Source organism: Sceloporus occidentalis, unplaced genomic scaffold (assembly GCF_023333645.1).
Source record: "Sceloporus occidentalis isolate IW3139 unplaced genomic scaffold, rSceOcc1.0.p SCAF_44, whole genome shotgun sequence".
Lineage (NCBI taxonomy): Eukaryota > Metazoa > Chordata > Lepidosauria > Squamata > Phrynosomatidae > Sceloporus > Sceloporus occidentalis.
The window spans coordinates 2523117-2550972 of record NW_028317024.1 but is presented as its reverse complement, the minus strand read 5'-3'; the positions used below and the strand labels follow the sequence as shown (position 1 = coordinate 2550972).

The following is a 27856-nucleotide window of genomic DNA, read 5'->3' as shown; positions in this document are numbered from 1 at the left end:
TTGTATCAAGACACAAACACAATTACAGCCATAAATGTGATTCGGGTCTACCTTTGGATTGCTTGATTTTACCCCCTTCCTCTGGGTATTTTGGGGAGAGTTATCTCTGTGAATTTCTCTTCTACTGAAGACATACAAAAATGTATTGTAAGTAAAATCGCTGATGTGAGCCCTACAGCGTGGTGTGTTAAGGGTTATTCCTGAGTAGGTACCGTGTGCAGTTGAAGGGAAGCCAGACACATTGTGCAATGCTATCCTGAGACAACAGGGCTGACCATGATGGACACGGTGTTAAAACCCCATGCAATCGTTTGAGGATATTAAATGAAGTTGAATTTCTTGAAAGTCCACTTGATCCATTGCCGACTTCCCTCTCCGAGGTAATATGTCGTTGTAACAGTCACAGTATACATTTGTGGGCTGAGGGTTATCTGCCAGACATGTTACTCCTATTCGACACAAATGTTTCCAGTTTATTCCCATTCCTGGTTTCAACTCTTCCGCTCACAGGGTACGGCCTCTTTAGCAGTGATGGGACCTAAACCAAAAAACAGCAAACACAGGTCCAGAATGAATCTGAAACAACAGTATACAAGTCTTTCTTTGTAAAGACGGTTTACAAAAGATGCCGCCGTGTGCATGGTTTCCTATTCAGTTCTGACCAACTATAGAATGGCAGAGATCAGATCAATGCACCTGATTGAATTCAGACACAAATATAAACACAATGGATCCAGTTATAAATCAGCTAATTCCAACATCATATTCATATTTTATTCTTTGTTCACACACAACTATATCTTGGGACTGAGTTATTTAATTTTCAATAATACATTTTTAATAATAAATGGCATTATAATATATGCCATTAAAAAAACACAACTTTGCTCTAAAAACTCATATTGCTCGTATATCAAGTATTTCCCTATATGAAGGAAAGAACACGGCATTCATGAACTTCCAAGCCTTATAAATCTGTTGGTCTTCAACATACCGGAGGGGGTAAAGACGGCTCCAGATGTCTTCCAAGAAATGAAAGTAAGCGTCGCCAGATTAATCCACTTCCCAAAAACATTATTCCAGTAACCAGCCAAAATACTTGAGGATTCTAGATGAAGAACAATATAACTTTTACTGTTGATCAAATATATATATATATATATTTTTCCCCTTTGGCTATTTTTGTAAAGGTGGACTGAAAAAAGGGAGATAAACGCAGGGCAGGAAATTGATTAAATATGATGTGGCACAAATATTAGCACTTATAGGATAATAGCCTTTTACATGTAAACGATATTTCCCAAATACAGTGACTGACAAAACCAGAAGCTATGTGTAGTTTCTATAAAATTCGTTATACTAAGCAGTGACTGTGGTAAAATAAGTTAATGGGAATCAGTCTATAGAAGAGAATACAAGTCAAATAAATGTTAAACACAGACATTAAAACCACCCCAGAATAAACAATAAATAAAAGACATTTATTGTCTCACCTCTTCAAACGAAGACTCCAAATTCATTCCGAATGCAACCCCAATCAGGCCAAAAAGAGAGAGTGAGAAAGTCCCCATAGTCAACTGTAAGTTCAGTCTCATCATTACATTGCGATGGCTGGAACACCAGAAGGGAAAATGCTTAGTACTAACACAGCAAATTACGTTTTATGTTTTAAATTACTTTCATTTCAGGACAATACTAATGCAATATATAATATTTACTAAGTTGCACTCAATTGTGTGCTTTGTAAGTGCTGCAAACTATGCAGTATAAAGGTCATTATTAAATTAAGGCACAATATAGAGTGAATTGAGACCAACCTGTCCAGGTTGATGAAGATGACACTTTCAGAGTCATCAATCAGAACCCTGAGCTCTCTGGCAGCATTGGCGAGGTCGTCGGCTTGTCTATAATAGTTCTCCAAAAGTAGTTCCATTTCCTCTGCATGGTCAATTCTGGAAGCGCTCTCTTCACTATGCGCACAACATAAAAAAATATTTAAATATTCAACATAATAAACTGCTCATGTTGCTACAGTGAAATACAACTGTTCACTTTCATAAGGGTTTCCTAATGAAGTCTGAAAGTTGGCCAACAGAAATACCACTGTTAAAGACAACATATTTTAAAAGGTTCTGTTCCACATAGGGAGCCTTTTAAAAGATAACCAGATAAAAAAAAATCTAAAAAAAATAATTTTGTGCTACCCATCACTTAATCCCTCCTCTATGTATTACATCACTGTAGTCTGACTGCCTACTAATACACAGTGATGGTCAGTGATGGGGGGTGAGTTATAACGTGTAATAGGTGTAAGGGGAGTAATGTGCAATAGGTGTGATGGGAGTAAAGGGGGATGGGTGTGAGGTCCCTTTAAAACAGGAACATTACTTTTAGTCTCTTCTTCTGTTATGTGAAAATTGGCATCCAGGGCAGGGCAGGGCAGACAGGATTCAAGCCGCCCCACCAAATTTTTCAACTACAGAATAAAGCAAAACCGTATTTTATTTAAAAAAAGAAACACGTTGACATGTATACCATAGCAGTACGTACTAATAGAAACATAAAGGAAATATCTGTGGAACAGAACCTTTTACATCAATGAAACAGAAACACAATAATAAAAACCGTAATACTTACAGGACCTGAGGATATGCCATCTTGGTGAGGCACAAATCCTCAATTAATTCATCTTCATCAAGAATCTCTAGTATTGCTTCTTTGAAAACTTTAATGTCCGTTTCCAATTCTGACAAGCTGTAGGAACAACATGTGATGGCATAACAGATAAGTGCAAAAAAAGCAAACTGATCTGTCTTCCGGTGATGGGTTTTTAACAGTTTGAATCACAGGGCAATGTGGCATGTATCCAACAAAAAACCTGTTGTGGCAGCACAGAATGCCTGGCTAGGTTTCTTTGCACATCAAAATGGTACAATTATGGATGGTGGCTCAAACTAGACATGTTCGAATCCAAGTTGCTTGCCCGGTTGTAACTTAGTGTGCATCAGTGTGTGAGCATGACATGGTCATTAAGAGTCTGCATCACACATTTTCAATGCCTTCTCCCTTTCAGCTGGGTTTGCCCCAAAGTGCCAGAGGCACAAAACAATGCTCTTAGCAGTAAGGGCAGAGGCTAAGCCGCTCTGCAGCAGAAAGTGAGGAACATTTTCATAAATAAAACATAACAAAAATGAAAAACCTTACGTGAACGTTATCTTCACAGACGATATTACAAACTCTAATAACAGAGTTCGCAATGTAGAAGCTTAGAACACATTTCGAATGAGCTTTTTACACATATATCTTTAAAAGTAAAAGCAATGTACAACAAATAAGGAAGGATCTCACAATTAAGATGTAGCATTCTGCTTATATAATACTTTGTTCCTGTCTATTGGTTATATTTATGATAAGATTTAAACCAATATTACTTTTAATACGTAACCCTCTCTGTGATAATATGACACCAACACAAATGCCCGTGGACCACTACACACATTGTGTTATAAACACAATGGTAGAATAATGGGAAAAAATAGTAATTAAACACTGTAAAGGCAATGACATTACTTCCATAACAAATATAAAATTAGCTAATGGCTATGTAATGCGGGAAGTAGATTAGCACACACTAGAATGCTTACAGCATCGGTGATGTTTACAAACTTCCTCTCATATACTGAAGTCTGGCACTCACAAAGTAGCAAAATGGGCAAGTAAGCATGTGTGGAAACAGTCCTTGATCTGAATGGAAGAAATGGTAAGATTGATAACTTATCAGACAGTATTGGAAAAACCAGGAATGATGGAGCGCATATACATAGGGGAAGAAAAAAACAAATACAATAGTGTAATATTGTTAAAGAGGTGTGTGTCTATATAATGTGTAAATTCCACTCACAAAAGGGCTGGACAAAGCAGGCTCATCAAATGTCAAGCTTCTAAAACTGTATGTAGTATGCTGTAAAAACAAGCATAAACCAATTTATTCTTATCATATACCGTTTGATTTCTACTCGCTTTTGCACAATACTCGTTGAGTTGTGCTACATCCCAATTGTAAGTGCATTTTGATCTTTTAAGATCAGCTCATTGAGGATACTGCACCATCCTGGTTTATGCTTGTTTTTATTGTTTATTGCTCTCATTGAGGGAAGTATTTTTGTCATTTATATTCACACGTGGTTTTTTGTTTTTTTATTTGCATTCGCTAGTATTGGAAAAACAAATGCTTTATCTTTAAGAACCGAGCCAAACTTGCCTTTTTCCATTTTGCAACAAAACGTGCAATTTGCTCCTGTCTATGGACAGTAGCTTGGGATCCACCAAAGCTTCCAAGGTTTCCAGGATATAAGGTTGCAAATACTGAAGTCGTCCCTGAAGAGTGCTCATCTAGATGACAATGTTACCCTTCATAAGCATTGAAAGTCAGTTATTTTAAAAACACAGAGGCAGGGCCACTTACAGTAATGAAGACACCCTAATCTCATATCATACATCTGTCCTTTTTATATAAAATTTGTAAACTTAAGTCGTCATGTACCCTCACCAGTTAGAAGGTTTCTAACTAACAGAGACCTGAAAAGGACACACATTTTTACACCCGTCTGATATGGAGAAACAATTTGAAAACGTACGCACATTATATAGTGAAGTTCTGAACAACTGAAATGTGAGTCAAAAAGAAGTTTAAATAGATGCGTACATACAAGAACTCACCCTATGCTGCAGAATAGCTTCTAAAGCTCTGAATTCAAAAGGCAAGGAATAGGTGACCAGTTGACCTTCGCCTGCTAACTGGGGGGCAAGTTCTCTGAATAACCAGTGATCCAAGTGGAGGTTCCGATAATCCAATATCAGAAGATACTCAGAGGTTATAACAGCTTTTAGAAACTAATACAAGAGACAGAAAATACAATAAACATTTTTATACAGAAATCGTGAAATGGTGAATTGAAAAATGATACAAATTATTTGCATAGGAAGTAAGAACTATTGAACGGAACAATATCCACACTCTTATTCATTGACAGAACATGTGAATAAAACAAAAGTCAGCTAAAAAGATTTAAGGGCTGGGGTACCTCCATTCTTAGTATAATCCTCTTATTCCTAGAGGTGATACTCATCAGATGCTGGAATCTTAAATCTCGAGCTTGAAGACCTAACTCCTGGTACAGTTCAGTTTTTTTCCTTTCTGTAAAAATAAAACAATGAATTGAAGTACAGTACATGTTACAAAACTTATAATAACCATAATAAACCATGGAAATACACAGTAAAAGAAGCGAATTTTGATGCCATACATTAACGTACAAGAAACCTATCATTAGTAACATATGTGTCTAAGGATCTAAGGAAGCACATTATGTTGGAAAAGCTTACCAAAAGACATGATGTTTCCCTCTGTGTCGAATTTCACCTAAAAATAAAAAGAATAAAATATGTAGATAAGACTATTTCTGTTTCTACAGAACAAAGAAAGCAGCATGATGTTCTTGGGAGACGTTTTTGTGTAGCCCAAAAATAGTAATGGATGGAAACACTATCCAGAGTACAAACCTCTTTCAAAGGATGTATTTCGTATTACTGCAAACTAACATTACCAAATATTCCATGAATTTGTCATCATAAAACACAAGTTTGATCAACCCTTTAGAGCATTTAGATGTAATGTAAGTTAATAGTTCATCTGATGCGGTAGAAACATCATATACTTACAATAGAAAATACAGGAGCTACGCTGGATAACGTGGCTTGTGTTACATCAGTGGATGAAAGTCGAAATGATCCACCTAGAAAACCAATAAAATAACCGATTACAATGATTTGTTCATTGGAGCTTCCTGATGTCTTTTAAATAAATAAAGGCAGCAAACCGATTCTAAAAAGAAGTTACAATTTTAAAGGGTAAGCCATGCTCATTTATCATGCAACATTTTTTATTTTATTTTATAAAAAAATTATAACTATCAATGTGCTAATAGAACTAAAAGTATGGTCGATGTGTTTGGGAAATATTTCAAGATCAAGAGGCGTTGGTATATTTGCAATGTACAGTTCACATCAATACGTATCAAGTCATCAATACCCTAAGAGAACTTCCACCACCGCACAGAGCATCGCTGATGGCATGCACAGAACCGTGCTTCCAATCTAGTTACCATTAATATATTTTGTATGCCCTTTATTCAAAAGCAATCAGAGGGGACATGAGTTGCCACAGTGTGACACAAAACTTTGCATACTAAATGAATGATTCTCTGTCTCTAAGAGGTGGCTTACACTGGTCTGGTACGCTACGGACTGAATAAACCAATGCACCAGCAAAGCTTCTGTGAATCTTGTGTCATAACAAGGCCTGAAGTAAGTGAAACAAATACATTGAAATATCAATACTGTGGAAATGTTATGCTTTCACTACATTGCAAGCCATTCCTTCTCTGTATATACATCTAAAATGACGGTCACCTATATATAATATGAAACACAAATACATACATACACATTATATATATATATATATATATATATATATCTATCAGAACACTACTGACCGCTGCAGATAGGTCTCCTGGTGTAACCCAATAAAGATCTGTGGGTCCATCTTGATTTAACTCCCCGACCCACATGAGAGTACAAACTGCAACCTCTGACTGTCCCTGCCTGTCTCAACACTCCCAAGAGTGCCCTTCTGCAAGAGCCGAGGCTACGTAAAACACACGGTATCTCCATGGAATAATAGGTTCGCGTTAGAGGGAGTAAAAAAAAAAAACCAACTCAAAATAATAAAATCAATTTATATCATGACCCTTCCGATGACTCGTAAAGCTTTCACTCTGCCGTCATAAGGATACACATGGGTTTGTGCACCGGAACCGCTTTCCTTGTCATACTACAGACCGGTGTGGTTTTTTTTTTAAACAAACTTTATTGACGTAGCCTGTCAAATGACACAAGGAACCTCCTTGTGGATAGTTCTGTTTGAAATGGTTCGGCGAGGGTTTGACTCGCTCATTACTGTGCTCAATAATAATGTGAGCATGCGTGTTGTGATGAAACAAATTACAACATGACTATAGCAGACCTCATACTGCATTTTTACAGCATAAATGTTATTTAACCCCTGCAGTCCTGTCAACCAAAGCATCAACATATTTTTTTGTAATTTTTGCACATGCCTGTTAAAGCACGATTCCCCTTTTCCATATTTGATGAGCCCCCAAATATAGGTCATTTTGTTGAGGAGAAATAGAGTCTTCTTTAATAGAAATACATAAAACATATTAGTGATAATAGATTTAAAAAAGTATACTTAAAATAAAACGAAATCAAATTTTTGCAATCTTACTTAAATTTTCTTCTATAGTGTAGGTGTCACAGCTAAACAATGACCCTATTTTTGTTCAGCAACATCTGATTACAGTCATGCCCCACATACATATTTTTTTACGATCCAGAGGGCCACATCCATGCTTTACGTATTACCCTATATTTACTTAAGGGGTTTGGGGGGGGGTTGTATTGTTTTTATATATATTTTATTACTTATAGCAAAAGCAGTAAGGGGTAATTCTTTAGATTTTTTTTATTTTATTATATTTTTTGCACTGTACCTTGTACTCAAGTCATACATTTTTTATGTCAGTGATGTCATGTCAGTTAAATTTTCCCCCTTCATTTTTGTAATTTTTTTCAAAAAAATTGGAAGGGGAGAAACTATTTATGTGTTTGTGCTGATTACAAGCTGTGCACCATAGCTCTGCATTGCAGATTGCAATAACTGTAATCAGCCAGCAGGGGGTGCAATGGGGGAGCCCAACAGGGTCTAGAAAGACCCAGCTGAGGCTCTCCTGACTTTCAGTGGGTGTCAGCTACCAGAAAGGGAATGCTCAATTACACGATAGGGCATCACTTAAATGACAGTGTACTGGTGCTTGTGGCGAGTGCCGTTTTCGCCACAAATTTTAAGAATGTACAGGTAAGGCCTAAGGGGACTCAACGGGTTAAACAACCCTAGAAATGGGTGGCATCTACAGCATCTAATGCGTGTTTGTGCTAACACTTCAAAGCAATTGGTATTTTACTGATTTAAATGATAATAATAGCCCATATAAAGTGAAAGATTGTTTTACATAGAAACTTAAAATTTGATGCAAATAGGAACCATTTTGCTCATTATTACTGATAAAAAGGTTAAAACCCTTAATCAGTCCTACACCTTGTTTTGTCCCTTGTACATTTAAATTCATTCTCTATATTAACCTCTACAACCTTTGCTGGAGGGGGGCAATTCTACATGTCTACCACCCTCTCAGCAAGGTAACACATCTAAGCCTTTGTCCCTCTCATTTAAGATTATGATCTCGTGTTCTCCTCCTTTGAAATAAACTTCCCTCCTTCAGTTTGATAAATCTTTTTTATGTATTTAAATATTTCCAAGATCTTGGAAGCTTCTTCAAGCAACTTCATCTGAATGAAGAATGTTCTAAAGTGTTTCTAGTTGACAACTCAAATAAAAAAAACCTTTTCTTTATGCAATAATTATTTTAACGTAACATTCTTTGTCCAACTAAGGCCCTTGGTTTCCTTCAAACAGACATATGTAGTTGTGTCATAACAGTTAGAGTTAAATGTATAGAACATGGATTTTAATCAATGGCCTAATTATAACATTGAATACAAAATCAACATTTTGTTGATTTAAGAGATGGTAAGTAATTATGATGTCAGGCCATACAATACGATTACCAAATCAATGAAGAAAGATGATGTAATGCTACAATTAGAAACAAAATATAATTGATAGAAGAAACAATGTCCCTGTACACCTTCAATTATGGAACTTCATTTTAATTATATCCTGTGGTTATAACTTACACATGGCATTCTGGCATACAATAGAGACTGTGACAATAGTAAAAATGAAAGCTATTCTTTGCTCAAGTTCAAATTACCAATAGTATTCACTATTATTCAATAGTATTCCTGCGTTTTATTTGCAAGCTTTGTTTAAAAGATGCCAGGCTGTTGTTGGATTTGGAAACAAAATCATTGACACATTGTTACAACCATCAGGAAATTTGAGTTTCAAAGAGAAGGCATTTATTCAACATCTCAATGATGTTCCAGGCGAGCTGGAAAGAAGGGCAGAGCGCCAATATGCCCCCTGGGCTGCTCTGATTTTAAGGTTTGAGCCATTTCTCAGATATGGCTATCCTGAATCCAAGTCAAGACCAAGGCTGAACAATAATCGTACGTCCCACCTTTTTTGCACTCGCAGGGACGTTTCCTGGCGGTACACAGTATGTAAGGCTGTCATTAGACAACCTGGGGTCTTCTCTGTCAGCAAAAGCCAGCATCTCTGGCTTCTTGCTGAGTGATCCTGTGTGGCGGCACTCAGTACGAGCACTGGTTACACCAGAATAACGGAGAATGCCTGAACAGAAGTTTAGGCATTCTCTGCTGGCTACATTGGTCCTGACACCACCAGAAACAATATTAAATGTCTAAAAATGCTTCTGGTAGGGAAAATTGGGCAGTTGTCCTTCCTGGAATTTTGCTTTCAGCAAGATGTTTCATGGCACAGAAGCATTTCTGGTAACTCTCTGGATTTCAACCCGAGTCTTGATGTGAAGAGCTACTTCCTTGGGTATCCAGGTCACTATTTCTTCTGGGTAGGGTAGAGGTAGTCGACATTTCCCTCTCCCCTCCTACTCCTTACCCACGTAAGACTCTTACATGGGAGGAGGGGGTTACTGTTGTTGGTACTTTGTTTTAGATGCAATCCCCAATTTCACCACAGAGGGCCCTCAGTCTTCACTGGAGGTCTTTATTCCAGCACGTCATAAACTGTTGAAGTTTCAAACGAAGATCAATAACAAAATCTAAAATGTAGGCCGGTTCATGGTATACAATACTACTACTACTACTACTACTACTACTACTAATAAAAAAAATACAATTAATGGTTTGTCAGGCTGCATAGTCTGCTAATTTTGCCTGTCTCTCAAGGTGGACTTGATATTTCGTCTATTGTTTATTAAGTTAAATTGCATTTATTTATAGAACCTATCACTATTACACTAAGGGGTCAGTGAAAATGAATAACATTAAAATGGATAAAGACATACTCGAAGGAGAAGATGGCACTGCAATTGTGAGCTTTTAGAACCAAATTTAGAAGAAATTGCAGTTATTAAACCCCACACCACGTTAAAAGATTTTGAAACAAACCAAACAAAAGTTGTACACATTCCGCTAGTTAACACATTCCGCTAGTCTCCTCTTACGGACTGAGTCATACAGATGGCTGCTTTCCATGCTGCGTTGGGCAATTCTCAAAGCAACATTGAAACACACAAGGCCAGTCTTTTCTTTGAGTGGAAATGTATAGGGTAGATCTCTTACCCTATACATTTCCAACACGTTTTCTGGCCTTGTATGCACAATACAGATGATTATATGTATGTTGATGTTAAAGGAAGTAGATGCTGTGTGGTAGACATCAGGCCACCTGACAGATGAGGCAAATCTGCTCTGGGCCGCTGGGCAACATCGCTCCATACATACCCAATCTGTATGTGAGATCCGGTACTATGGTGTGCGGCCACCGTTTGGATATGCTAATAGACCTGTTAGACTACCCTGAGGAAGCTGAAGAAGAATCTTAACACGTTGTTTGAGGATTATGTGTGTAGACCATGATGACACCGGAGGGATTTTATTCCATTCATGAGGTGTATGATTTGTATTTCAGAAGATCACGCTGCATGCTGCTGGAGCCGACCAGTACCATTTATATATAGCTATGACTTGTTTATTAATTTTGCCTCATGAATTTCTGTCTTTTCTTGTATAAGGAGAATACATTTTTCTATACTTCACTATTGCTGTGTTTGTTTCTCCAGTACGAACACAATTTCCATACGCTTGATTTCATCTTCAGTCTTCATGGTGGCAGAACATAGGCAGCGGTGTGAGGTAAGGTGGGGGGAGAGTAGTGTATGTGAACGTGTGTGTGTATGTGTGATTGTGTGTAGATATACTAGAGTGGCAGAGTCAGTGTGTATGTGTGATTGTGTGTACAAATACTATAATGACAGAGTCAGTGTTTATGTGTGTATATGTTTAGTGCTGGAGTCATGTGTATGTGTCCGTAGTGTTAGAGTGTAACTTTATATATGTATAGCATTAGCCAGTGTGTGTATGGTGTTGTGTATGTCACAGAATGGCATTAGCATGAATGTGTATGTCAGCATATAGTGTTAAAGAGTGTATGGTGTTGGCATGCATGTACATGAGTGTAGAATGTTAGTGTGTGTGTGTGTTACTGTATGAGATTTATGTACTAGTGCCTTATTGCAGGTGTCGACAAATATGGTTTGGCTTTTAGATCCATACCATATTTGTCGACATCTGCAATAAGGCATTAGTACATAAATCTCAACAGTAGGAGTCATAGTTAGATGTGTGGCTAGGGACAGGGTTTTAGAGGGACTTTTGATGCGATGTTGTGAGCTATTAGAAGAAGAGGTCTTCAATATTTAGTATTATGTTGCAACACCATTTCACACTTACCCTTCTGTATGTATTTGGTTAGCATAACCCAATACTTTATTATTTTGTGCGTCCAAGCCTTTTAATTTTAATCTGTAATGCTTGGATATGAATAATATGGGTCATGACTGCGCCTCTCTCTCTCTTACGCACACATACCAATTATAAGTCTGCATAAACACTCTTAACATGACCCCACTGAGCTTGCTATGCAGCTGGTGGTGTTGGTGCACTGGAACCCCTCAGAGCCGTTCCTTGCTATTTAGGCACTACAGGTGGCTGTTTATTTAGTGGCTGGTACAACCACAAGGTCCTTACCTTTGTCTGAATTTGAAATCCATGCATAAGGGGGTATACTGGTACTTTATTTGCTTGGGGAACCGGAAATCCCAGTACTCAACCTTCTTACAATACTTGCTTTCCAAAACTGATTAACGAACATTTCATTAAATTAACATTTCGGTGTTATTAAACCTAAGCGATAAAAAAAACAGCTTTGCGATTCAAAGGGTTAAATCTGCTTGGCGTATATTGAGGTTAAAACAGGTTGATTTACAGTGCCCGTGTGCTTTTGTAATGGTTAACCCTCGGTTATTACTCTCAGTGGGGGGTCAAAAGCCCTGTTAAAGCAAAGATAGGTTCTCTGAAACACTAGACCGGCCACCGTGTGTTTACAGAACATTCCACAAAGTATTAGTTACAAAGAGCAACTACACGTTAGTTCAAAAATACCGGTATTACGCCTGCAAAAAATAAAGTATATTAACAGTAAATATATTCTGATGTCAAAATAAATAAAGTTCTTTGGCTGATTTTTAGGTTTATTTTTTCTTCTCAAATTTGTCTAAATCACAAAATCGTATTATTGTTATTATGTTTATCAGCGATGATTTCCAGTTTTACACAATAATAAACTGTTTGTAATATGCATGAAATAAACACAATGTATTATATATCAGAACAATGGTGCCTTGTGTTTTATGCCATCAGGCGTATGCCTGTGCCAATTCACACTTATCACAACTGGTTTTCACAATTATATACGCACTGGATGCAACTGAGTACAATCTAAAATCTAATGTTTCCTAGATTTTTATTTTAAATTCGTGTTTCAGATCCCTTTGATGATGTAATGAGGGAAATTTAATTAGCGTCTCGTTAATGTCTATGAATTCACATATGTGATTATGCAGTTTTCCTGGATCTACTGTTTGATTTCCTACTACCCCCCACTAAGACCCTAGATCAATATTAGTTTTATAGAGGGCAGTATAGTTCAGCTGAAACATAGAATTTAACAACCATTGGGCCCGTCTAGTCAGGGCCGGCCGAAGACTTAACGCCGCCTGGGGCGAAGTTTAAAACGCCGCCCCCCCCCCGCCGACGCCGGGGGGGGGGGGGGCGGCATTTTAAACTTCGCCGACGCCATAATCTACGATCCCCCCCGGTACTTACCTTTAAACAGTCCTGCGGCGAGTCTCCCTGCTCTGCCACGGTGCCGGCTTGTAATGCTGAGCGCCGGAAATTGACGTCACTTCCGGCGCTCTGCATTACAAGCCGGCACCGGGACCGAACAGGGAGACTCGCCGCAGAGGAGAGAGAGAGAGAGGGGCGCCGAGAGGGTAAGCGAAAACCACTCGGTGCCCCTCTCTCTCTCCTCCGCTTCAAAAAAAAAAAAAAAAAGCGCATTGGCCGGCAAAGTGCCGCCCCTTCTAAAGTGCCGCCTGGGGCAATTGCCCCAGTCTGCCCCATTATAGGGCCGGCCCTGCGTCTAGTCTGCCCAGACCCAGATCTTAATCAGTCCTTTTCCTTGCCTTAAATTCAGGATTCTCCAGCATGCACATGGCACAACGAGCGTGGCCTCGAGCAAACCATGTGACCAGCCTAGAGGGGGGTTACCATGGAAACCTTAGGAAGCCTCCGAAAACACACACCCCTTCGTGCTAACATTATGCCACTTTAACCGAAAAGGCGTCTGAGTAATCATTGACCAGGGAGGACTCGGAGTCTCGCCGGAGAAGGAGGATTTGTAGTACGGGGGATATTATTTTAACCCATTGCATTATTCATGTGAGGGTATAGTTGTGCACAGTTAGCAGGTGTGGTCAGGGGTGACACGGGGAGGAGACAGCTGCAGGTGTCATTGGCTTCTTACAGCAGACCTTTCTAGGCTCCGATGAGGTGTGTGGGCAGCGGTAGATGGTTATAGAAGGAGTAACAATGCATGCGTGCATTCTTTAAGTGGAAGCATAAAGCCATAGAGCAGTATAAAGAATAGTGCTTCAGGACTGTGTGTAATGGCTAGATGTAGGCTAAGGGAATAGCATATAGATGAGTAGTAGAGTATCCGCATAATAACTTCATTATCAGAACGTATAGAATCGTAAGGAAATACTAGAGTGTTGGCTGCATTGTGAGTTGCTGATGTGCTGGAATCCCCATAAGGGACTTATCTAGAAAGTAGAGCCAGGTGACTCGGTATATGTAAGGAAGGTGGGTAGCCCTTTGCAGATCTCGGTTAAACTATGCAGCCGGCCCAAGTTGCAGGAGGCGGTGGGCGCACCTTAGCCCCTCTCGCCCAGCAACCTGCTGTCAAGGCAGTGCATGTGTACAGAAACGGAGACCCGTTTTTCCGTGGGCGCCGCATGCTGATCCACGAAAAGCGAGTGGGGACTTTCGAAGTGTTCCTGAAGGATGTGACGGGTGGGGTGCAAGCTCCCTTTGGGGCGGTCAGGAACCTGTACACCCCGAAAAACGGACACCGGATCACGTCTCTGGAGGACCTGCAGCCGGGAGAATGCTATGTGGCAGGAGGGCGAGAAACCTTCAAGAAGATGGAGTAAGTAAAGCCATCGAAGGCATGCTTACCCCTAACATGCACAACACATAACTAACTATGAGATAAAGTAATGGAATGTATTGTTTGGCAATCACATGGGTTAATGTATATATATATATATATTGTTTATATGTATATATATATATATGTGTGTTTTCAAAAATAGGGTTGTGTTTTGTGTTTTCAAATTTGTGTATTACCAAACTTTGTTCTTATGTTGAACCCTTTTTTTGCAGTAAGTTGGATTAAGCAAAGCATATATAAGTAATGCACCCTTCTGATTCAATAGCTGTTTTATGTATTGTAAGTTGGGACCTTAATACTGGTCTAACTGATTTAGTCTACAGATCCCAATCGCTTAATTGTCAGGAAAGATGAGTGATGCAGTAAAAATAATATGAAGAATTCCAAGTCTGTGACTGTGTTACTGCTTATCTAAGCGGCTTTTTAGAGTTTGTCCAGTCTGGCCTGTAGGTAATTTCTTAGATGCCAGTTCTACACCATCCTCTGAAGTCTTCCCCTCACCCCCAGAACAAAGTGTATGTTCTCAGTGCCACCTTCTACCAGGCAGAAGCTGATAGAGATGAACACATCTATGTAGAATGGATATGTCTGGAAGAAAGTCACCTTCATTTTTCCACAAGCCACGAAAAGTTGTATCTATTGAGATGTGGTGTGGTCTTAATGTGGACTTGCCCTGGTTAAAATAGATGACCGCCTTTTCTTACCAATGAAACCCATTGATTAGATTAGAGAAGGGACCTTCGGCCTGTTTGAATCTAAGATAGAACTTAAGCTACACCTCACAGCATCTAATGTTACTCATAACATGTTTTGCTTGATAGATCCCATCAAATATTTGTGACATTGGATATCCAACCCTTTGTTTAGTGTTTCCCATTCACTACTTCACTTGACATGTACGTGAGCCTTTTCATGCCCTACCGATGATATCCAACTTCTCAAGCTGTCTAAAGTATAACTGTCTTATCCTAGCTTCTGAAAAAGGCCGGCTCCTAAATACCTCTTTACGTTTCTTAATTTCTACATAAAATTGTCTATCTCTGGTCTTCAAATTTCAGTACTCGGAAGAATTGTGAGATTTTTTTTACAACAAGATTGGAAGTATGTCTCGAGTTAATTTGACTCTAGTTTCAGGGTCCTAGTGAAGGTTTAAGCGTGGGCAACAATAATACCTTTGCAAATTAGTGTAATAATGGGCAATATAAGTAAAACTAGGGTAACTGACTGCTCGGTTTTTGGGATCTCCAACCTTTCGTGATTCAGGAAATATTTATAAAGTGTTACAACAAAAATATATTGTTAAAATGGCATGTTTTTTTTAGGTTTCTTTTTGAGGTTTAGTAATGGAAATACATACTGCTCCTTGTCCTGGTCTCTGTATGTGACTTTTGAATTTTCACAATTTATTCATTTTGCCCCAGAACTATCTTCAAAAATATAATAGAACGTTATGGGGTTTATGTCTAAAGAAGTGATTCTGATACAGAGTTTGAGGAGTGGCCAAAGCGCCAATTAATAGGACGATTCCATTGGTTGCTATGGCGATAAAGCCACTCTTCAAACACTGCAGCAGAATTACCTTTTTCATATATTGTTTTTTTATTTTTTTTATTTCTCGACAATAAACAAATAATATGTGTCACATGTTAGGGCGTATGTTATGTTATTTTTTTTACATTTAAGATAAACCTACCTGTATAGTAAATAAACTATTAATAAAAAAAAAATATAAAAGTCATATTTCTGTGTAATCGAATATTAAATCAAAATGAATATAAAATCAACAAAATAAAATAAAATCATACTTATTATTGCTAAAATTATCTCTGTATAAAATGTCAAACTCTTTTTAACTGGGTATTACCAATAGGGATGGTTAAAACCTTTCGCTTGTTCTTCCAGAAAATGTTACGTTCTTTATATAAAAAGTTTTTATATATATATATATATAAAAAACTTTCAACATAATTTTTCTTAACAATGATGAGGCTACTATATAAGCTGATAATACAGAGCGATAAGGGTGTCATTAATTTATACCAATATAATGCATTTTTTTCTAAAAACTGTGGTCATACATTTTGTCCATTATTATTCGGACAAAAAAAATGTTTTCCTTTGGGGTCATAAAGATCTAGAACTGTCCATGTACCTGGAAAATTAGGTGTTTGGAGAAAATGGTTATACAGACCTTGAAAGATCTCTATACCGTGCCTGTCTTCATTTATTGGCTTGTTTTCTACTTGGGAAACCCAATGAAAACGTATTCAAGTACACTTAGACCAAGCGCAACTTCCAAAGCCAACAAAAAGTCACTTTTACAAATGACTCATGTAATAAAAATTAACTAGGGGATACTTGTTTAAGCCAAGAAGCTGTTGTTAAGATCATTTATTACATGAGCTGCATCAAAGCTTTGAAGGACCAGCACACGTTCCTCAGCAGTTAAGAGATCAGCTCTTTATTTTACCATTGTTACAAAAGCACATAAAACACGAAAATGAAATAGATTAACAAATGGGCAAATACATTTGCGTAAAGGGCAGGAGACTAAAAAAAACATGATAATTACGGTAACCTTTTCTCTCATTTATTTAAGGGCTGCGTGTAAGTATATTCTGTTTTATTGAAATGTGTCATTGTAGGTTTTGTGGTTGGCCTTTAAAGGGGCAGTTTACTGTCCCTGACAGCCCCACTAAAGAAGAATACATATTAAAATACTCTGAGTATGGCACGGTAATTCCTGAAATCAATGGGGGCACTTTCTGCACACACAGGGGTCTAAACAGATCACTGTCACTGTTCACAGAGCCAGTGCTGGAGCTGATTGGAGATAAGCTTACCAGGGAATTTATAGGTACTGGCTACCCAGAATGGCTTTGTGAGGGCGGGACTTGTCAGGTGCATGTTTGAGATTTATACAAAATGTGGGCGGGGATTAGGTCGTACCTGGGCTTGGCTAGCCACATACATGGGCGTGGCTTTGCTCCAAACGCCTTACATTTTATTGAGGTGGGAGGGTAATCAGGCAGAGAGTGGGCATGCCTAAACACCGCCCCATGACCCCGAGATTTAGTGCTCTAACCTGGAGAACCAGAGAAATGGCTCTTCACCTGGAGTCTCTGGGTGAAAACTGGAGAGTTTCCAGCTGTAGAGATAAGCATATCACAAGCATAAAAATGGCATTATACATTTTTGCTGGGGGGTTGTGCAAATGTGTATTTGCCCGATTATAGGCCGCACTTTTTTCTCCTAATTTAAGTTATACGGCTTATAATCGGGGTTTAGCCCAGAGATGCGCAATTCGTATGTCTGTGCGATGAAGACAACCCCCGCAGCTGCCCGCTTTCGCTGGGACTTCTATGATGGAGCTCCGACGTGACGTGACCTTCTGATGCTCCGTCATAGAAGCCTCGGCGGAATGGCGGACAGTAGCAGATGTTTTCTACGCGCATCGTGCAGACGTCCACCTGCTGCCCCCACTAGACACCAAGGAGTCTGGAGCATGGGGAGCAAGTCTGGGGATGCATAGGTAAGCATATCAGGTGGGCAGAGTCGAATATCAGAGGGGCAGAGTGGCATATCAGGCGGTATAAGGCATATCAGGGGGGTATGTGGCATATCAAGGGGATGAGTGGCATATTTGGGGGCAGAGTGGCATATCTGGGGAGCACAGTGGCATATCAGGGGGGCATAAAGTACATCTGGGGAGCAGAGCAGCATATCTGGGGTGCAGAGTGACATATCAGGGGCATAAAAATATTTTCTTCCTTAAAATAGCACCAAACCATAAGAGTGTGGGCTATAATCAGGCCAATACGGTACATACGGAGGTATTCTGCAGAATCCTACTGTTATGATACTGATGGAGACCAGCAGCCGGGTCAGCAAGATCCTTTGCCAGAAGTAGCCACTTGCTACCCAGACCGTCGAGCTGTCTTAGGTATGACAGCAGAGAAGAGTGGCTGGAACCATACAGTATAATTTAACAGAAGATATGAACCTCTCAACTCATCTAGTCTGCTGTAAAGACTCAAAACTTTAGTCAGGTTCATAGCATTCTGCACTATGACTTCAATACTGTATAGAGAATGCCTCATTCATATCATTGTCCAAGTCACAGAGCGTTCCAGTAAGAACTAGTAAGTCCTATTTTTCACTCATGCATTCCTAAAGCTCTGTCCTATATACAGTACATTTCAACACAAAAAACAGGAACCAGGGTGGCCAGGTACAATGATAAGGATCCTAAGACTACGGTAATACACAAACTATAGTATACGTGCAGATGAATATGAATTAAGCACTGCTATTAAAAAAAAGTTTTAGGCATGGTATCTACAGTGCTTCATTTATGTATAATATACAAAAGCACACAAGCGCCTTTAAATTACAGTATTGCTGAAAAATACTATATATAATGCTGCATTTTATTGACTTCTGAATTAGAGCGTTAACTATAAACATACTATAAGTAGATGTGTGATGAGATTCCAACAATTTCAGACACTTAGGCGTATATACGATAAGGTATATATATAATCCCTTACATGGGAATACGATTTAATTATTTCAGTTAAAACTATGCATTGCATGGTAAGGGGCTTCTTCCATGATATTATATAAACTACATCCTTCTGTAAAGTTACTGCTTAATTCCTGTTATGTACCGTATTTGCTCGATTATAAGACGACCCTGATTATAAGACGACCCCCCAAAATCTGAATATTAACTTAGGAAAAAAAGAAAAAGCCTGAATATAAGACGACCCTAAAGGAAAAAAAGTTTTACCAGTAAATGTTAATTCATGCAAACTATTTTTTTTAAATAAAAGCTATGATTGAGAAAAATATTTTTTTTTGTTTTTATTTCCTTGTATTTTCCAACCTGTCCCCCAGTTACGCACATCTGCCCCAAGGCTTGCCACACCAATATGGCACTGTGGCCCATGATATGCCTTTTAACCCTCTATATGCCACTGTGCCCCATGGTATGCCTTTTGACCTCCTATGTGCCACTCTGCCTCCAGAAATGCCTTATACCCCTATTTCCCATTCTGGCATTTAGGGGGTTAAAATGCATATTATGGGGCAGAGTGGCATATAGGGAGGTATAAGGCATTCCAGGAGGCAGAGTGGCATTAAGGGAGTTAAAAGGCATTGTATAGAGCACTCTGCCTCCAGAAATGCCTTATACCCCTATATGCCACTCTGGCATTTAGGGGGTTAAAAGGCATATTATGGGGCAGAGTGGCATATAGGGAGGTATAAGGCATTTCAGGAGGCAGAGTGCTCTATTAAATGCCCCCTTAATGCCACTATGCCTCCTGAAATGCCTTATACCTCCCTATATGCCACTCTGCCCCATAATATGCATTTTAACCCCCTAAGTGCCAGAGTGGCATATAGGGGTATAAGGCATTCCAGAAATGCCCTATGCCCCCATTTAACACACACACACACACACACACACACACACACACACACACTTACCGGGCTTCCAATTTCCTGCTGTATTGCCGGGGCAGCGGGTTGACGTCTCCTTCCACTGCAGCCGGAAGGAGGTGGAGTTGGCAGCGGGGGTTTGTCTGCGTCCGTCGCGGATACCTTCCCCGGCTGTCAGAGATCAGAGTTCCCCTGATCTCTGACAGTCGGGGAAGGTATCCGCGACGGACGCAGACAACCCCTGCTGCTAGCCACACCTCCTTCCGGCTGCAGCGGACGTTGTCTACGCGAATCGCTTAGACGTCAACCCGCTGCCCCGGCAATACAGCAGGAAGCACCGGTAAGTGTGTGTGGGGGGTGTGGGGGGTGTGGGGTGTGTGTGGGGTGTGTGTGGGGTGGGAGACAGGAGGATCCAGGTCCCCTGCAGCGGTGCGGGGGATCTGGATCTTGGTCTCATAATCAGACCTCTATTTGAGGTCTGATTAGAAGACGACCCCGATTAGAAGACGAGGGGTATTTTTCAGAGCATTTGCTCTGAAAAAAACCTCGTCTTATAATCGAGCAAATACGGTAATTTATATTCTTTATAGACTTACATGGTTCGAATAAACAAAAAAGCTGCAAATTCTCACCCATATATTATTATTTTTTCCAGTTATTTGCATATTGGGGAAATAAAGAAAAGACCTGTTGATCCCCTGAGTCAGGTATTGTAATTTTTTTGTATATTATATGTATTTTTTTCTGGCTGGATTTTGGATGGAATGTAGATTCAGGTTATGCCTTTTGTATAACCTTCACTAATAATAAATGCTAAAAATTATGAAAATATGTTTCCAGAATGAATGCTTTGTGAGACAGAACATTGCCTGCTTTATTGATGTGCAATTATTTCACTCCTATAAATAAATAGAAATATCCATTATAGATGCTGGGTGTAATCAAATGTAATCAAAGGTTTACAGCCTATGAAGATATGCGAGGATGGTGATTGGATGTTATTTTTTTATTAAAACATTTATGATGAAGGAGTAAGGTTAATTTGTGAGAAAGAATGAGTACATCTGGCAGTTCAGTTGCTGAACTACAACTCCCAGCTAACATGTAGTCCTACATATCTGCATCCTCCGCCAACATTCTAGGTGTCCAAATCAGGACACCATTGGTGAGGGGGAGGTGGGATGGAGGCAGGACTGGGCTCTTGGAGGTGGGAGCCCCTCTATCAGTCAATGATCCCCAATGCCCGTAAAAGTGGGACAGCTCTGTGGGGCAGTGCCCTAAATACAGGACAGCTAGGTGGTATGTGTCTGGGGTATTTTACAAATAAATATGTCATCACATACACTTAAGAAATCTTAAGGTGACCACTGTAGAGGACTTATTCCCAGCTACCCTGAGCCCTCCCTCTTTGGGATGACTATGACTATGGCTATAAAGTCACCAGATTTTTGGGGCTGTCATCAGCGTTGAGCAGGACTAAGCTATCCAATTGAATCCCCTTCACTTTTCCAAACTGCTCTTTAAGATATTTTTTTCCTGGTTGTAGATGCAGAGTGTGGTGTGTTGGTGATAGATACAATGGCCAGTTACTCATGCCTATTGTGTTGTTTCACGTTCTTTGATGCTGATCTGTATAAGAAGATCATACACCACATTTTAGATTTTTGCCTTTTCAGATTGTTTGATACAACATCCCAATGTCAGATATTGTATTCAGCAAAGTGAGCTTTTACTTTTAACTTCCTTGCAATCTAACTGGCCCAACTTATAAACTACACACTGTAACCGAGAAACTCACATACCATTGCAAAGTAACTCAATACTGTTTTTTGTTTATGTCTTCAGGGTATAGTTACAGCATTCTCTGTGGATGACACTGAAGTTGTTTTGTTTAGTATACACAATGGCCATACAACTCTCTAACATTCTGTTTCAAGTTAGGGTTTTCTAAACTTTTGCAAGATTTTTGCTGGCGATCATTATTTGTATTTGATGTCCATATTAATTAGCATTTTTTGTACAATTCTGCTAATATCATTTCTTTATAAATCATTATCATATACAAATTTAAATATATATCCCAATCTTAAAAGTGTGAAACCTACCTGTGATGTTAAAATTGACAAGGGGACTTCCTTATGCAGAAAAGTGATGGAAGGAACCATGGTCTCATCCCAAAAGTCTATGACAGCCTTCTGCCTACTTGACAATTAAAAGTCTAAGAAAGAAGCATTTTAATAAAGAGAGAAGTGCAGAACTAGATGGCACGATTGAGAACAGGGTTCTTCAAACTTGGGGTTGGGACCCAGTACCATGTTGCGACATGCTCATCACTTGGTGGCTCAGGGCTTTCACTCTACACTCATTGTACTGGCACTGCACTATACAGTACAATTTAACACTGTAATTGCTGTTACAGATAATTTCTATGACAATGAAATAAGGGTCACATTCCTCTGAATCAGTATTGTTTTCCAAATGTTATTGAAGCACCACTATGTTACTAGAGAATGGCTGGGCTAAGAGTTAGCCGACCTACTTTGTAAGCGCACTAATAGGACCGTGTATGCGTGTGATATTACTTTACTGGGTCACGGGTAAAAGTTTGAAGAACACGGATTTAAAAATGGAAGAGTGGTGACTACTTTCCAGAAATGGCAATAGGAAGCTGGAATATACTTTTCTTTTTCTGACATCGCTATTTATGTATCTACACTTCTTTTGATACAATGCTTTTTGTAGCGCAATTCCTGGTGCCAGGGTTGTTGACATTCTTGACGCTGGATCAAATCATGTAAGTTCTTTTTTAAGTAAATAATGGGGGTTCCATTCTACTTCAGACTCCAGTGAGTTAAAAGCACCCTTATATTAGAAAGGCCCCTAAATCTGCTGTAGCCTTAGGTTGTGAACTTTATAATAACTATACAATAGTAATGCCTCAGACCTTGATTTATGGTATTTTGCTTTACTTTCTTCTGCCACACAACTTGCATGGATAATATATGTATAACTGCAGAAGGCATTGAGGTGTTTTGGTCTTATTATAGGAAGCCGTTTCCCCAGAGGTTGTTTTGTACTTAAACCCTTAAGAGTGTTGTTGAAAGCAATTATGTCCGCTGAGAAATAACAAGTGACAACAATCTCTACACTACATTGCTGCTATTATACCAAGCAGTTACTGGCATACCTTGTCTGCTTTACATTGCATGTAAAGGAACTTTTCGCATCCATTCCATGATGATTTATTCAAAATCAAAGATGTAGATCATACTTTAAACTAGTGTATATACTTTGTAATAAATGGCAATGGGGAAACAATTTCAAGTAATAAGATCTACTGAAATAAGCTATTTACATTTGGGGAAGGAATTTGAAGGAACAAGGACAGAAAGATATCCAGAGGCTGTTGTTCAAGAGGTAAACAACTATATAAAACAATAAATAATAATAATCAGTTCTGTTGTATACAAGAATCTTGTTGACGACAGCAAATTCCAACAGGTTCACTCATGCTTTGGAGGTGGAGGCCTGTACAACTGCCAGCATAGGCCTCTTGATTAGCAACTCTAGGGTGTGGTGCACCCACTTTACCCCTGGTGACTTTTGAAGGTGCCCAAGGGACAGTTGTTGTGGCCCCTAAGGAAAGTCTGGGCCGTGGACAGCTGTCCATTTTGCCTTGCGTCAAAAACAACACTGTATGAAGGATGCCAATGCATTCATTGTACACTTGCATAGAACGAAGGTTGACTAAGTGATTAAGTGAACCAGTAGGTTAAGTGAACTAGTAGATTAAGTGAACTAGTAGGTCTCTTTACTATAACACATACAGGCTATTTGGGATTTTTTCTGTTCCTACAGTATCTACCAGTGTCATTGTAAATTATCTGATATTATCTTTTTTTCTTTGTTTTGATTCTTCATAAATTAGATCTCATTTAGAAACTAACAGAATGATTTAATGCCTTTACCTTTCTAGCACATTCGTTCTGTTTTGCCTTAAATGCCCCCTTCTTATGGTAACTCACATATTGATTGTGGCAAAGAATACATTAACAGGCCATGTGCCTTCCTTAATGCCATTATGGTATAGTATTAGGCAGTTAATATTTAGTCACAGTTTAGTTGGGGCTTCTTAAACCTGATGTGTTGATGTATTGATCCAGATGCCTAACCAATGAATATACTCATTAACAATTTTAACTTTTTTGCATTCTATTTTTTTGGGTGGGATTTTCCTAAACATACGCTATTTTATTACATAGTCAGAAGATATTGGCATGAAAAGCAATTAAAAAATAAAAAGAGCAGTAGTTTATACATGAAACTATTGATACAACACAATGCCACTGAAGTGTACAATGTGATACGACTAAAAACTTTGTGAAAGACACCTCTAAAACATTGAAATGAAGTGGCATTACAGTAAATACCGACCTCCACCCTGCTGAATGAAAAGGAGAAACACCAAAAAAAATATTTAAAAAATGCAGTGATAACAAGAGATAATATACAATTCTGTACATATTAAAGACAATCAAGACATCAAGACATGGCCAAAGATGCTGATATAATCCCTTCTACATTTTATATTCTAAGAGTGGACTTCTACATACCATTACTACTTTGACCCCTTTGTAACTTTGTACGCTAGTGTGGACCCACCTGGGAGGACCATTCTTTGGGCTTGAAGGAGATTGTTCTGTTTCTGTAGAAATGGAATACTATGTTTTAGTGCTACGTATGGAGCGGTATGTTAAGTCTCAGCTCAATTTGGCCACAAAGAGCAGGGAGATCTCTTTCCTCTTTTTTAAGTATATAGCAGGCAAGTTATGGATCACAGGAGCAGATAGGGTTTTCTTTAACATCTACTCTGATAATTTGGCTTTGTTTCCTTTTACTCTGTTGTTTTCTAAAGCTCCTGTGTATTCTATAGTACATTTACTAACCTAAAATCACGTATAACTTTAATGCATGTCCAGATGTGATATCACTTACCAGGGTGCAGAACTAGAGACAGAGAGAGAGAAAGGAGGTAAATAACTGAAGAAAGTGTTCACGTTGTGGGACAGGACAGTGAGATCACCATTTCTCAGGAGGTTCCCAGTAACCGTGGCAGCTTCTGTGCAAAAAAGTCAAATCTTAGCCCAGAATTAGATAAAACATTTGGTTGAATGGTAAATGAAGACATTGGAACATACTCAGCTTCAGTAGCAAACTCTTTCCTCACTCAGATTACGTGCATTTTATTTCCATTGGTTTTAGAAGGACAGAAGGAGCATACAAACCGGGCCTTACTGTATTTCTAAACATCTCTAGAGTATATTTACTTATCTAAATAAAGTTTTGAAACACGATTAAGAAATTTAGTTCTGAAATAGACTTGTGTGTCCCTTTGCACCACAAGAATGGGGCAATTACATTTCATTAGTTGGCTATTAAAGTAAACCATAATTATGTGCAATGGATTTTAGACCTGCGGTGTTTGCAACCTAGATGCATAGTAAACTAAAATGTCTTAATTTCAGGGCTGCGGACCAGCATGCAAGTACATTCAGAACGCTTATGTTTTGCACGTATCCTAGTAACATAATTAGTACAAGCCTTCCAAACACTGCTTCTCCTTGAGCTTTGCTACTGAAACTAGTTCTAAGATGAAAACCAAAACAACTAGACTCTTATTTAAATAGCACCGTCTCAACATTTGTATCTTAATGATATATTAATCAAGTGTAGTACAATTTTTGGAATGCATACATAATTATGACATTTGTACCCCTATCAATTTCAAAAAATAATACCCCTATAGCACAGATTTCATGTCGGTGATTGTGTTCCGCTGAAATACCAACGGGGCCATATTTTATTATAGGCTTTATTAAATATTTACATTTTATCAGAATGAAATTATATGATCTTTACTGTGGCCATAAATAATGCTTCATTCGTATATTTTTAGGGAATTTTAATTATTATTTTAATACATTTTAAATTGATCGGCATAAAAGATAGGCACCAATAGATTGTTGCCATAGAAACAGAAAATGCTTCTTAAATGTTTCAAAATGAATTGGGTAATTCTGAGCACTGTGGCATTGCTGATCAGTGTACTTGGGACTGATTTTTTAAGGGAAAAAAATGATTTTTCTCTCTCTTAGGCTTTAATATAGCTTTATTTTGGGTGTTTCTACTTAGGTTTTTCATAACTATCCTAGGGATTGAAGAGAAAGGTGCAGTGCCTGGAAGAGAATTGTGATGCGAATGGGTTAACAGTGATGAAGGCATGTTGGTGTAAGGGTTAATATGTTGTTTTTCAGCTATTCTCCATATAAAGTATAACAGGAACTTTAAATCAGGATAATGTCATGTGAAATGTTTTAATTTGTCTGAACACAGTTGAGTATGTCCTTGAATTAGGCATGCTGGGAGTTTGAGAACCCAGACTGACAGGATAGGGAGTACAGCATGAGAATCCTGTTTCTTTAACCACAGAATTTAGAAACAATAGTTAGTGAGTACGACCACGTAGATATTTACGTAGAATTTCATGTATTACTAAGAAGCTATAAAAGTTGACCCCTTCCAGCACTGTCGAGACTCTGCCACCGACTAGTGAATGGTGCCTGGTGTTAGCCCTCCAGCCTATCATGCACTGGGAAGCTGCGTATGGGGGTCTCCCAGTGCAGGTCCCATAAGCAGAATCTGTTTCATTCCTCTTTCGTTGCTAATTATCATGCATGTATTTTGATTGAGTAATAAACTATATGTATGATTTCATCCATTGAGTCAAAGTTTCTGTATCCTCAAACCTGTTAACCCCTACCTGTTCACGCAGGCGTGTGCAGTCATGGGTTAAAACAGAAGGGTACCTTAAATTGCTATGTCCAGGGCCCACACTACTGAATGTTTCTCGGTTTGTTTGAACTCTGGTAGTTCTAGACATTCTGAAAAGTACAAGCTAATAATATGTCTGAAAATATGCCCGCTATTTTCATAGTGTTATTCATTACCTACATACAGCTAGCTGGGGAGATTTTTTTTTTGTAGTTTGTTAGATGCCGATTACAAGAAACCTCTTAAATGAGATGGTAAAACATGGACTGTTAGTTAAGAATCTTATTTAGCAGACACCTATATAATCTTTTACAGAGTGCACAATCCTTTTAGGATTAAGAAATGGTTGAGATTATACATTTTTACATTTTGTTGTATACAGGTGTTCAAATGTGATCTTAAACTATTATAGCTTTTGCTCTTTAGTTATTACTTTAGATGAGTATTTTTATGGATTTTGAATTCAATACTACTAATGTAAATCTACTTAAAATAGTTTTTCCAGCATGCGGCATATTTAATTTGTCAATTAAGTACCTAGCAATGTATCCTAAGTAGTTTTTTGTCCCTTGAAGCAGAAGAGCAGGGGAAATACAAGTGATAATATGATTATAATAAAATGTATTATAATAATAATGATGTTTTACATGGGTGTTCCAAAATGTCTGTTTCCCAGTGTTCTTGTTGAGTGTCACCTCAACTAGCCAGAGACTATGGAGGTACTAGCCTAAACTGACATCATAAGCGTCATACTTGAAGCCACAGAATCATCGCAAATAATGACACATTTTGCTACTTTTGTGATGTCATCAGCATATGAGTCCCTAGAATAATGACCGTAAGGTCTGTAGGCATGCAAAGTTTATTGGAATAAAATTAAAAAAAATTTACAAAAGTGTGCCGTTTTTCAATTCAATTAAATTGAATTCAATTAAAGGAGATAGACTTGAAGGGGAGCAGCTTTTTAAATAAAAAGGCCAGAGCAGTGAGGAGACATTGCCATTCGATTGAAATAGTTACCTGTTAGCGCAGAGGATTTCAAGGATAAATGGGTGCAGAAAAACCTCATAATCATGCCCAGACATGCCTCGTCTCAATTTAGCTTATGAACCAAAAATAGGTTGCTTTTTAGGTCAGATATATTCTTATGTGTCCAGA

At 38.6% G+C, this 27856-nt stretch overlaps 2 protein-coding genes across 2 annotated transcripts in view; one reads left to right on the top strand and one right to left on the bottom strand.

Moving 5' to 3' along the window:
• Positions 1-427: 427 nt before the first annotated feature.
• On the bottom strand, positions 428-10955 carry LOC149289577 (magnesium transporter MRS2 homolog, mitochondrial-like). The gene is made up of 12 exons (XM_089490401.1): positions 10931-10955; positions 9260-9439; positions 5722-5795; positions 5386-5422; positions 5085-5197; positions 4720-4893; positions 4262-4392; positions 2638-2754; positions 1818-1970; positions 1494-1611; positions 995-1108; positions 428-538 (listed from the first exon to the last, which is right to left on the bottom strand). The coding sequence occupies exons 1-12, from the start codon at positions 10953-10955 to the stop codon at positions 428-430; spliced, it is 1347 nt and encodes a 448-aa protein (XP_089346527.1).
• A 3129-nt stretch (positions 10956-14084) lies between these two features.
• Positions 14085-27856, top strand: part of LOC149289576 (doublecortin domain-containing protein 2-like) — a 58337-nt gene continuing 44565 nt past the window's right edge. Inside the window, exons 1-2 of the mRNA XM_089490400.1 lie at positions 14085-14398; positions 20523-20574. Coding sequence (XP_089346526.1) covers positions 14085-14398; positions 20523-20574 — 366 coding nt within the window. The remainder of the gene's footprint in view (positions 14399-20522; positions 20575-27856) is intronic.

Bases quoted from the DNA above. Each gene is read 5' to 3' on its own strand.
- LOC149289577 (XM_089490401.1), bottom strand. From the start codon at position 10,955: ATGAAGACTGAAGATGAAATCAAGC. The intron at 5,796-9,259 runs GTACGATTATTG...TTGGTTTTCTAG, and splicing joins GAGTGCAAAAAAGGTGGGAC to GTGGATCATTTCGACTTTCA. The intron at 4,393-4,719 runs GTGAGTTCTTGT...ATTGTCATCTAG, and splicing joins AAGCTATTCTGCAGCATAGG to ATGAGCACTCTTCAGGGACG.